This window comes from Cebus imitator, unplaced genomic scaffold (genome assembly GCF_001604975.1).
Source record: "Cebus imitator isolate Cc_AM_T3 unplaced genomic scaffold, Cebus_imitator-1.0 Scaffold403, whole genome shotgun sequence".
Lineage (NCBI taxonomy): Eukaryota > Metazoa > Chordata > Mammalia > Primates > Cebidae > Cebus > Cebus imitator.
In genome coordinates, this window is record NW_016107718.1 from 233,179 (window position 1) to 245,811 (window position 12,633).

Here is a 12,633-nt window from a genome sequence, read left to right on the forward strand (position 1 = left end):
AAAAAAATATCTCATCATTCCTTCTTTCCTTGCCACCTTTTGGAAGTAGATGCTCGGTTCTGCAAAGAAAAATCAGCACTGAGACAAAGGATCTTTCAGCAATGCAATTTTTACTTCCTGGACTACGGCAGGAAGGGTGCTCTCACTAGCCCTCTTGCCACAAGAATACAATGAACAAAGGAAAAGCAGACAGACTTATCCCTTATCCATTTGGGGTCATCTTTACTGCTATGTCTGATCTCCGTTGATTGGAGCCAGACTGCACAATCTAAACTCAAACCCAATTGGCTAATAACTTAAAACTTTTCTAAACAGGTGAGAGCAGTGGAGAGCTGGGACACGCCTGTGAGCACATCCAGCACGGATACCTTGGTTAAAGTAGTAGGGCACAGAATGTACTATGGGCTTGTAAGCATGGCATGTTTAACAGCTACATAAGATAGGGCTTAACAAAGTTATTAGCACACTTATTCTTAAACAAGAAAGGAAACTTTAAAAAGGAAATTTTCTACTTCCCACACGACCATTTTGTTAAATTGCATTCTTGAAATCTATTTTCATTTAAGATTTATTAGTTGGCTGGGTGTGGTGGCTCACGCCTGTAATCCCAGCACTTTGGGAGGCCAAGGTGGGCAGATCACCTGAGATCAGGAGTTCGAGACCAGCCTGACCAACATAGAGAAACCCCCATCTGTACTAAAAATACAAAAGTAGCCGGCCATGGTGGCACAAGCCTGTAATTCCAGCTACTTGGGAGGTTGAGGCAGGAGAATTGCTTGAACCCAGGAGGCGGAGGTTGTGGTGAGCTGAGATGGCGCCATTGCACTCCAGCCTGGGCAACAAGACTGAAACTCTGTTTCAAAAGAAAAAAAAAGAGTTATTAGTTGACATCATGGAATGTACTAAGCAGTTGGAGGTGGTGCTGGAAGAACAATAAATTTCCATTCAGTTAAGGAGAAGTGCAGTGATTGGGTGCTTTTTATGGGTCTCTGATGCCGGCATAAGTTCACATGTCCTAGCCAGCACCTACAGCATGGGGATCACTGCAGGTACTGGAAATGGAGTTGTCTGCAGGTACTGGAAATGGAGTTGTCTTGTGATACCTATGGCCACTTTAATTCTAGAGATTGGGACAGATTGTTACGTGGAGCGCTGTCTCTTCCACGAGAAGAGGAGAGTTGCACAGCTGCTTTGATGCCTGTGACTTCTAATTGGGGCACTTTTAAGGACTTTCAGTATTCTGAGACTTTTTTGGTCTTTCTGGCCCAGAGGATGTGGGATTTGTAAAAGCCTGCTTTTGACTTCTGCCAAGGTCAGAAACCCCTCAAACTGACTTCTCTGAAAACTTTTCTTGAGATGTTTAGGATGCCCAGTGGACTGTAGGATTCATTTCCAAATTCACTGACAAAGGACTATCTTTGACCAGGAACCAAACATCTGTGGCAGCTCTAGGTGGAAAAGATCTTGCAGGGTTCTTCTAGCTGGAGGCGTTTGAAGAAATAGCAACATTTTTTCGACAGGCCTGGAGCCTTGGGATGCTCCAGGGAAGCCCTCTGTGAATAGTCTTCAGCCTTTGGCCACCAGATGGCACCCACCACAAGCACAACTAGCTTTGGCTCCGTGGAGCTCAATTCAGGAGGCTGAGACCTTGATTGGAGAACCTGGTCAGGCACCCTATTAAATGTAAAAAGCAAACACACATTTGAGGCCAGATCGCTCTTCAGATTCACTGCTTTGGTTTTTAGATTACGAAGACTTCTTACATTTGATATTGAAATAAGCTTTAAACAAGTCATGAGCCCTCTAGTGAAAGATTTTAGAAGTTCAAAAAGAAGCAAATTGATTTGTTTTGGTTAAATTAATTCTGCTTTTGCAGCTTGGTGTAGAGTATTTTGGAGCCAGTTGCTGTTGTTACTGTCAGTGTTAAAGACTGACCTTTGGCCAGGTGCAGTGGCTCACACCTGTAATTCCAGCACTTTGGGAGACTGAGGCGGGCAGATCACCTGAGGTCAGGAGTTTGAGAACAGCCTGACCAACATGGTGGGACCCTGTCTCTACTAAAAATACAAAAATTAGCTGGGTGTGGTGGCATGTGCCTGTAATCCCAGCTACTCGGGAGGCTGAGGCAGGAGAATCGCCTGAACCTGGGAGGCAGAGGTTACAGTGAGCCAAAATGGTGCCTCTGCACTCCAGCCTGGGTGACAGAGTGAGACTGTCTCAAAAAGAGCCTTATTATTTTTGCCTAATAGAAATGAAACCATTGGTTCTTTTTTGAAATAAAACTTACTGTTTATTATTTCACTGTTGACAAATTTGTGTATTAAATTTAAAAATTAACCAGATTTCAAATAACAGGAAAGTTTGGTTTTCAATCATCCTCTCACTCAACTAATTGAAGTTGCTAATACTAAGTTTTACCTTGCTAATTAGAAGAAATTATGGAGGAAAGCAGTAATAATGATAGGATTTTTAAAAATTGGCAAAAGTGTATTAGGGAAAAATGAGTCAAAATGAATAATCAGAAAGTTAAGCCAGATACTGGAATCTATGCAATGGGAAGAAAACAGAAGACAGGTAATGTTATGTTAAATATTCACCATACACAGTGTTCTTGGTTCAATAGCTTCAAAAGAATGTAAAAAATGTAAGAATGTAAGGAGGGATAAGAATGAGAATTACATGAAAAACCAGATTTCTAGGAAGTAATTGAAAACCCCCCCAGCCAAACTGGGTGATTGCCAGGGGCTGGAGAAAGGGAGAAACAGGGAGTTAGTGTTTCATGGGTATAGAGTTTCAGTTTGGGAAGAAGAAATATGTTCTGCAGATGGTGGTGGTGATGATTGCACAGCAGTGTGATGCACTTCATGCCAATGAATCGTTTACTGAAAAATGGGTAAAATGCTAAATTTCATGTTATGTTTATCACAATAAAAACAAAGCAACAAACCAACCAACCTGAAGACTAAAGCCAAGAAAAAAAAAATGGCAGGGATCTAGTTTAGCTAACAGAAAGATTTACCAGATAATCCTGGAATTAATTTTTTTTTTTTTTTTGAGACGGAGTTTCGCTCTTATTACCCAAGCTGGAGTGCAATGGTGCGATCTCGGCTCACCGCAACCTCCGCCTCCTGGGTTCAGGCAATTCTCCTGCCTCAGCCTCCTGAGTCGCTGGGATTACAGGCACGCGCCACCATGCCCAGCTAATTTTTTGTATTTTTAGTAGAGACGGGGTTTCACCATGTTGACCAGGATGGTCTCGATCTCTTGACCTCGTGATCCACCCGCCTCGGCCTCCCACAGTGCTGGGATTACAGGCTTGAGCCACCGCGCCCGGCCAATCCTGGAATTAATTTTTAAGGGCAATTATAGAATCACCTTTTCTAAAGAATAATTTAAAAAAGAATAGATTCACTTCTGAGTATGAAAGTTTAAATTGATTTTTTTTTTAATGGAATAATAGGCTGGGTGCTGTGGCTCACATCTATAATTCCAGCAGTTTGGGAGGCCAAGGTGGCAAGATCATTTGAGCTCAGGAGTTCAAGACCAGCCTAGGCAACATAGTGAGACCCTGTCTCTACAAAGAAAGAAAGAAAGAAGAGAGAAAGAGAGAAAAAGAGGAGAGAAAGAGAGAAAAAGAGGAGAGAGAGAGAGAGAGAGAGAGAGGAAGGGAGGAAGGAAGGAAGGAAGGAAGAGAAAGAGAAGGAAGGAAGGAAGGAAAGAAAGACAGACAGAAAGAAAGAAAGAAAAAGAAAGAAAGAGAAAGAAAGGGAAGAAAGGGAAGGAAGGAAGGAAGGAGAGAGAGAGAAAGAAAGAAAAGGAAAGGAAGGAAGGAGGGAAGGAAGGAAGGAAAAGAAGAAAGAAGAAAGAAAAGAATAGATAAAATGGAGTAATAGTGCAGAATGCTGACTCCCTTGAGGCTTTTCCTGAGCACTCTGTTCTATGGTGGATGATATGGTCAGCATGCTTTTTTGGTTGTTTTTTGTTGTGTGTGCATGTATGTGTTTAGGTCATTAAAGAAATGGTCTTATCATCCACTTTCTCTTATTTCCCTCTTCTCATCAGCTGGCATATTCCAGGCCATGTGTCTCCTGATCTGTGCCGAGATGTACCAAGTGTCCAGACTGCAGCACATCTGTGAGCTGTTCATCATTACCCAGCTGCAAAGCATGCCAAGCAGGGAATTGGCATCCATGAACCTTGATATAGTTGACCTGCTCAAAAAGGCCAAGGTGATTGACTCTGTGTACCTGATAGCCTTACTTTTTATAAAATACTTTTTTAAATTATACTATTTAAAAATTTCTCCTTTTTTAATATACGTTAATACTAGTCTTAGTTTGCAAGTGTGCTTAATGAAGCTAAAGTCCTCCACAACAGTTTATCTGTGTAGATAATTTTGAAGCATTACAATTTGTGTAGAGTCCCTTTATAAGGAGGAAAAATGTCCTGATACGGAATTTTTCAACTAAATAGTGGCCCTTAGCAGAGTCACTTGAATGTGGTGCTATACTGTGTCACACAGGCATTATAGGAAATAGAATTTACATTGAATTTCCCCAAACAATCGCATCTTCAGGTTCCTAAAAGGAAAATGACAGAACTGGTCCATATATACTGATAGTGATGGTTAAGCTAAACCCATTTACTTCTTCATTTTTCATTCATATAATGAACATGTTTTGAAGTTTCAGTTGCATGTAGGAGATGTTGGTGTGCCTCATTTATTCTTGCAGAATGCCTTTTGTTTTCATGTCTCGCTATGTTAGTAATCACTGCCATATATGTACATACTGCTTCTGGGCCTCTTGTAAGCTCAGTTTCTTTTATTTTCAATAATTATATTGCTACTGATTTTAGAGAACAGAGGGCGTTACATAATTCAGTTAATTTTAAGTAACTGCAGTTATAGAGGCCCTAAATTATGAATTGGAGCCAGGTCTGTAAATAAACTAGGACTGCTTTGTTGAAATCAACTTCCCAAACCCCTAGATATGCTCCCAGTCAAAAACCTGCCAAATCCTCATTCCCGCCTTCTTTCATTCCTGGAAACAGAAAACTTATTCAGATGGCCCGTCCTACTGTTGGCCATCCTGCCATTCCATCCACTGCCCGAGACAGTTTCAGGACTTGTGGTTGTGGCACACGGTTGTGTACTCACCTTGTGGTAAGCCGAGCCCTCTAGGTCTTTTTCATAGGAGTATATTTGGTCAATCACTACAGTGTCAGTACTTCTTGAAATATTATCTGGCACCCAGCACGTCTATACCTATCAACGTCAACATCCAGGGTTACAAAAACAAGACAACTTTTATCTCCATCCACATTACTAAAATGGAGCTGCATGATGGGGCAAAGGCCAGATCTGTGACAGCCGAAAGCTTGCCTCCAAGCTGAGACAAATTCATTAATCAACGCCTCTGTTTATAGAAGCAAATTTATTTAAAGCATCTAGGTCTTCTCCTACTATCTCCTTAACTATTTTGGACTTCATTTCTCACATAATCAAGTCTTACTATCACATGTATTTAATATTAGGAATAAAAACAAATTTAAAAATTGAGAAACCTTGATCTCTCTTTGTAATATATTTACCTTCAGCTCATAATAAATAAATAGCTCACCTCCAAATTTAGTTTACAGTTTTAAAAATTCTTTTCAGTAATTTCACAATCTCAGTTCATTTTTATGTATCATTTTCATACTATTCTAACAAGTTGTTCATACATTTTAAAAAACTGAACAGAAGTTTCTTTTTCCTTATCTTTTAGTATCCTCTTAAATCATTTGTGTATAAGAGAACTTCCCATGTGGTCCCATTGATTTCTTTAGGTGCGTCCCCTCACTGCCCCTGCATGTGGTTCCTCATCAGAATCATTTTCGATTGCACTGTCAGAAATTCTTGACTTGTTTTCCCTTATTCTGTGGTTTCTGACTCTCTGATTATCCTCATCTTTTCCCCTTGAATTTAAAACAATCTAAGATACCAGCTCATTTTGAATTTTGTTTCTGAAGACTTTTTATTTTCTAAGATTAAGCCTAAATTTACCAGTTTTTCTTTATTCTTTTCCTGGTGGTTCCTAATTTGGCAGTTATGAATTCCAGATAACAGACATTTTCTTCCCAAGTTTTCTTTGAAGTTCCTAGTTTGAGGTTTCACTTCACCAGTCAGTTCACCCTGTTGGTCAGAATTTGCCAACTTTTCCCTTGCCATTTCTCTGACTTTTAGGACTGAAAGTGCCTTTTAGCAGTATTAGATTCCCAGTAGCTCTCCAGATAATCAAAATTTCTGATCACTCTGCCAGTTTTGTACTATGTATCAGGAAACATTACTCATACTTTCGTAAATAGATAAGCAGTGTGGGTATTCTCTCACTTCTCTGTCCATTTTCCCTTAACTTCTCTCAATTCTCTACCATGATTTACCTTCAGGTTTCCATCAAGGAGAACTCTTAAAATACAAGAATTGAGGTGGAGATTAGGTATCTCCACTCTTGTTGAAACCCTATCTGTTTGTCTTGCTCCTCAGGTGAACTTGCTTTAACATTGCTCACCATCAGCTGCTACACAGATACAGGTGCAGTTAGTGAAGTCCATAGCCTTAGATTAAAAGCTTAAATTAAATCTTCAAGAACCTCAAGTAGATGCAGCCATGCATTGCTTAAAGACGTTTGGCCACTGCAGCAGCCGTAGATTGTTATTCACTGTTGGTCTGGCTTCTTCCGAGAATGATGTACTTTTAATATTATTTGTTAATAGTGCTCCCTCATCCTGTCTGCTGTCACAGTAGACTGAAGGCTGCATCAGGTAAAGGCACATTAAACGTGGGTATGGGCTCTCCGTGATTGCTCCCAGGCCGTTATCTTGATCTAATCATCACACTGGTGGCCATTATGTGCAGTATTGTTTCACTTTTCATTTTTCTTGCAGTTTCACCACTCTGATTGCCTTTCAACTTGGCTACTTCATTTCATTGCTACTAACTACCTCATCTTCAGTCAAAAGCCGGAATTTCAGGATCTTTCAGGTAGAGTGCCAATTTCTGCTTTGAAAAGAAAACTTTATGTTCTTTGTTCTTAGATTTGAGACATAAGTTGTAGAAGTAGTAGTTTTAGCAAAATAAGAATAGTCAATGTAATAAATTTCTTATAAATTTTTCAGTGTGGTAATTGAGGACACAATTTATAGTCATCTTTGTTACACAAGCGGCTTAACCTGTGTTATACAAGATGTTTTCTAATGATCATTTTATAGTTCCCATCCTTTTTTAAACGAATTCTTTTCCCTGAAATAGGTAAGGTGACAAAATATGTCCTCAGGTGGCATTTGGTTGTGATAAACGATATCTTAGTTTTAAGTACCTAAGTCAGTAGCAAAGTTTAAACAGTACAGATTTTAAAAATTTTTATAAAAGAATTTAACTGTTGTTAACTATATGATTTATAGTTTTATTGTACTAGATATCTGTATTTACTGAGTATATCTATATAGGAGTCCATTATATTACTTTGGAATAACAGGTTTTTTTATATATAAAAGAATGTTGTGAAACTTACTACTAAGAGTATATGTAATATGCTTTCTAAGGTAAATTATAAAGATTAAAACCAAAGAGTGAACTACTGAGTACTACATAAGAAGAAAAAAATGAAAATAAAATGGTTGTCAGAATAGACAGTTTAGATGCAGTGGTTTGCTCATGTTACTATCTAGCATAGACTCAAGGAAAATTTGATCTAAAAAGAAAAGGAAGTAAAAGATTGCCTAGTCAAGGAGTTTCACACTCTGGACAAATAAATCTCCATGGAGATAACTGAAGTGTCTTCTAGGGTTGGGGAGCAGAAAGTAAGGAGTCTGAGTGAGGAGAAGAGAGAAGGAATAAGGGAAAGGGAAAGAGAAGGCTAAAATTTACAGCTCTTGGACTCTTCCCTCCCTCCCTCAGTCGGAGTAGTTCCCCACTGTTTCTGTTTTATATCTTGAGTTCTACCTAAATTTTACTTTGTAAAAAAGCTTCTGCTGGTAAAAGATACAAAAATCATATGGTCGAGATGGTGTGCCCGCCTTGGCGCAATCCCAGCTACTAGGGAGGCTGAGACTAAAGGACTGCATGAACCCAGGAGTCTGAGTCCAGCCTGGGCAACATAACAAGACCCCTGTCTCTAAAAGAAAAAGAAAGTAAAACTCTTTTTTTTATTCAGCTACTTGTTGTACAGTTAAGGGAACTCAGGAACACACAGTCAGTTTTTGGGAGATGTATTCAGCCAGTCAACAAACATTATATGTCTATTGGGAGCCTCCTTACATAAGTCAGCTGTTAGTACAGTAGAGAAGCATAATCACATCAAAACAAAACAGCAGGTATTTATTAGCTATGTAGTTTGTGCAAGGAGAAAACAAAGTCAGTTCATAAAGATCAGTCATGTTCCTTGCTGTCAGTTAGATGGAACATTCTTCTATAACTGTTCTTTAAGTAGCTGCTTCTATAGTTATTCTTTAAGAAGCTAGCTAAAAGTTAAGTGAATTTTGGTCCTGGAGCCACTTTCATCATGCTACCTTAGATCACTCTTATTTGTAAAAGAAGAACAAGGTTATTTTCTACTTACTGTCTTGTATAGATGTATAGTATACATGGAGGGCTATTGCAACCTTGGGAGAAAGATGCTCTGTAAATCCTTTTCGTTATAAATTTTTATCATATGTTATTACTTACCCAGTTGCCTATTAAGTATGTTATGACACGTGGCAGGGTGCAAAGCAGGGCTCCCAGTGCAATGTGAGGTGGCAGGCTGAGGAGCTGAGGCTGTGTCAGTGTTATCTTCTGTTCCTTTGTTGGGAATTTAAAAGGGAATCATGAGAGCTCTCATTCTGCAGTGCCTCTTCAGAGTCCAGGAGCCTGCTGTGAGGTGTCGTCTTTTTGGTCAGAGGAAAAAAGCACCTTCTGGATAAGGGAAAATTTAATTGTCTAAATCAATAGTTACTAACTGGCCGTCTGTGGTTTAGGCGTAGCCTGCCAAAGGCTTTTATTTGGACCCCGTAGTATGTTTTAAAATACATAGTACTGGTATTTGAAAATGCCATATTTCTGACTTCTTTTGAAAAACTGGAAGATCTGGCTGCCCCAGGCCTGTCTTTCTACGTGGCAACGTGTGGCTTGGCAGTGGCAGCCCACCAAAAGGAGCATGTCCTCTCCAGAGGGTCGCAGTCACTTCTCTCTGGCACCTTACATCTGGCCCACGTCACATGGTCACTTGAAGTTGGGAAAGGTTCTTGTCACAGTCACTCTACAGCTTCCTTATAGAACTGCCCATCTGCAGTTTCAAAAGTTCTCAAGTTATTACTATAATTCTACTACTTGTTTTCTGTTGACTGAGAATTTTTCATTTTTAGTGGTGTTGAGAAATTTAAAAGTGAGACTGGAAAAGAGGTCATGTCAGTACAGACACAGATACATCAGAACCCAGTTAAATAGGTCATTAACTATTAGGATTTTATATACTGGACTCATGAACACAAACAGCAGTGCACAGGAATATGTAACCCTTGGCATTTATGAATTCATTCTTCTCACAGTTTAATTTGGCTCAGTAGTATGTGTTATGTGTTATGGGGTTTTGTTTGTTTTGTTTTGCTTTGCTGGCTGCCAGAGCTCATCTGTAATAACTTTTCTCTGGTTTTTAATATTTACTGAAGGAGTAGCTTCATGTCCCCTTTGCTTCCTATTGAAACTTAGAACCGATTTCCCTTAGCAGTTAGTTTGTATGGTCCTGCAGCCTAGATCAAGACCTTAATAATCTGAATTATAATAGATGCGGTTAAACAGTAGATGGAGAATGGAGATGGAGATTCTCCTGCCTCATCCTCCTCAGTAGTTGGGATTACAGGTGCATGCCACCACACCCAGCTAATTTTTAAAATTTTTTTATTTTTAGTAGAGACGGGGATTCACCATGTTGGCCAGGCTGGTCTCGAACTCCTGACCTAAAATGATCCACCTGCCTTGTTCTTCCAACATGCTGGGATACAGACATGAGCCACTGTGCCTGGCCTCCAGCAAGGTCTTTATAATCTTATCTTGCATGGACCTCCAATCTCATTCTGTAACCTAGAATGCCTAACCATCTAGGAATGCAGCCCAGTAGGTCTCAGCCTCATTGTCCTCAGCCCCTATTCAAGATGCAGCTGCTCTGGTTCAAACGCCTCTGACAGTTGTGCTTCACCAAAACTAGAGAATAAACAAAGTGATGACCTGGAGTTCAGGAATGGAGGGATCCAACCCCAAGCCAGGAAGCAGGTCCAGAAAGCAGGACAGGGCAGCGGCAACCACAAGAAAGAAGAGCTTATCTGATGACTGTAGCTAGGTGGGAAACACAGCTGAGAGGACTGTAAGGACTTTGGAAGACTGAGTTCACTACAAAGAAAACTATTACAAATAGAAAAAAAAAATCTAGTCCATTACATCCAGGAAAAACAAAAGCTTTATTGAAAAAGAAAAGAAAAATAATTGAATACTACTCGAAGCAGTGGACAAGATATATATAATTGTAAGTCACATAATAACTTAAATCCTGATTCTAATTTAACCAAAATGGTAGGAAGTTGTTCTGGAAAGCTTTCAGGAAGGGTAGGAAATGTATCACAGAGCTTGGATCTCATCTATTAAAGAGGAAATCAGTAGCTGATATCTTCATTGATCCACAATAAAACATATTCAATTAACATTCTTTTTCTTAAAACTTCAGTGGAAGAACGCAGCTTTGTTGAAAAGCACAGGTGGCCATCGAATATGTACTTGAAGCAGCTTGCGGAATACAGGAAGTATATTCACTCCCGGAAATGTCGTTGCTTAATAATGTAACTTGGAGCTTTTATACACTACATTTCTTTTTTATTATTATGAAGAATGGGATACCTCCAGGTTCCAGTAAAATTCTTTTGACCGAAACCAATGTGGGTGTTAGAAAAATTACCATGTAGCTTAATATGTTTATTAGTTCTCTTTGAAAAAAACTACCATTGTGGTCTTAAAAGGGAACAAAATATACCATAGGCTAAAACTAAGGCTTTTTTTCACTCTAGAATATAAAGCTGTTTTACAATTGTATTTTCCCTTAAAGATGTCCTCTTGCTTTAGTGATATTTAGACCCCTCTCAGTGAAGAAATGCTTACATTTAAAAATATATATATATAGGATTAATACAGAAATTTCATCATGTCTGATTAATTGCTGTATTAAAATAAGGGGCATTTAAAGACCCAGCTTAACTATTTGTATAATAAGAATTCTAGGGAAAAACCAGTCAGTCCAACATGAGATTTTATTTTAGGAATAGAAATTTTCCTGCTGAAAGTGAAATGCCACTTGGTTCTCAACTGGTAACAGTGTTTGAATCATCATAAAAAAAATTTCTGCTTTTCACCTGGACAACCCAGCTGAGATACTTTGTCTCCTTTTGGCAATCTGAGTAGGCAGGGAACCTAGTCAGGCTGACTTTCTTAGTGTGTAGCTTGTGTAGCAGCACAGGGCTCCAGATGTAGAAGGACCTCACACTTGGTTCAAGGCTCTGCTATAGCAGAAATTCTTTTTTTTATTATTATACTTTAAGTTCTGGGGTACACGAGCAGAACATGCAAGTTTGTTACATAGGTATACACGTGCCATGGTGGTTTGCTGCATCCGTCACCCTACGGAAATTCTTAATGTTTGAAGAAGGGCACCATGATTTCATTTTGTGCTGAGCCCCCCAAATTACATCTATTTCCTTGCAGGAAATATCCTATGTTTTCTTGCTCAAACAGCTTCTCTCTGAAAGCAGAAAAGAGAAGGAGGCTCACTGGAGGGAAGAGAACATAGTGAAGATTCCCGCCTTTGGGGAGGTCCGAACCACCCAGGGCCTCCACTGCCACCTCAGCTGGCAAGGGAGAAATGTGTTGTGTTTTCTTAGCTTTAAAACAGTCACAGTTCTGGCTCTATTATAGATGAACAGGTACTTTCTTGATCATTCTGTAAGACCAGGAGGTTGGTAAGAGTGACTAACCAGCCTAACTTGAATACACATTTATAAAGATGCTCATAGGGAAAGATGCTCTGTAGAGAATTTGCTATTGAAGTTGGCTCAATAATTTTTTTGTGTGTTATTTACTAAGATTAGGACATCAGTAGGTTAAATTCGTTGACGTCTTTTCAAGGACTGCAGATTATTTGAGAAAAAGTAGCATGAATCTTGTCCTCTAAGATTACACAGTAAGTTCAAAGAAAGGATATAAGTCAAAGACTTGCTTATATAGGAGAATGGACTGGGATAGAGGACAGAATGATAGTTTCTTTCTTTCATATCACATGTAGAGAGAAATAATCATATCAGAAACTCACAAACCTAGAGATAGAAAACAGATTACTGTCTATTGTCAGCATGATTTTCATCTGTAAGTCAATACTGGCATATATTTTTCTTTAATTTCCAGTGACGTTAGTATACACACTGTTTGTCCAACTTTTCAAAAATTTGATTACATGGTTTTATAGTGTAGTATTTGTACTCCATACTGTTAGCCCTTGTTCGTATACCAACACTGCCAAAGTGAAACATTAGGCTGGGCGTGGAGGCTCAGGCCTGTAATCCCAGCACTTTGGGAGG

The 12,633-nt window shown here is 39.2% G+C and overlaps 1 protein-coding gene across 1 annotated transcript in view; it reads left to right on the forward strand.

Moving 5' to 3' along the window:
* RHOBTB3 (Rho related BTB domain containing 3) overlaps nt 1-11,173 on the forward strand; it is a 53,600-nt gene extending 42,427 nt beyond the window's left edge. The window contains exons 10-12 of the mRNA XM_017508854.2: nt 4,063-4,229; nt 6,928-7,024; nt 10,737-11,173. Of these exons, the coding sequence (XP_017364343.1) occupies nt 4,063-4,229; nt 6,928-7,024; nt 10,737-10,852 (380 nt within the window). The 3' untranslated portion in view covers nt 10,853-11,173. The remainder of the gene's footprint in view (nt 1-4,062; nt 4,230-6,927; nt 7,025-10,736) is intronic.
* Nucleotides 11,174-12,633: the final 1,460 nt, after the last annotated feature.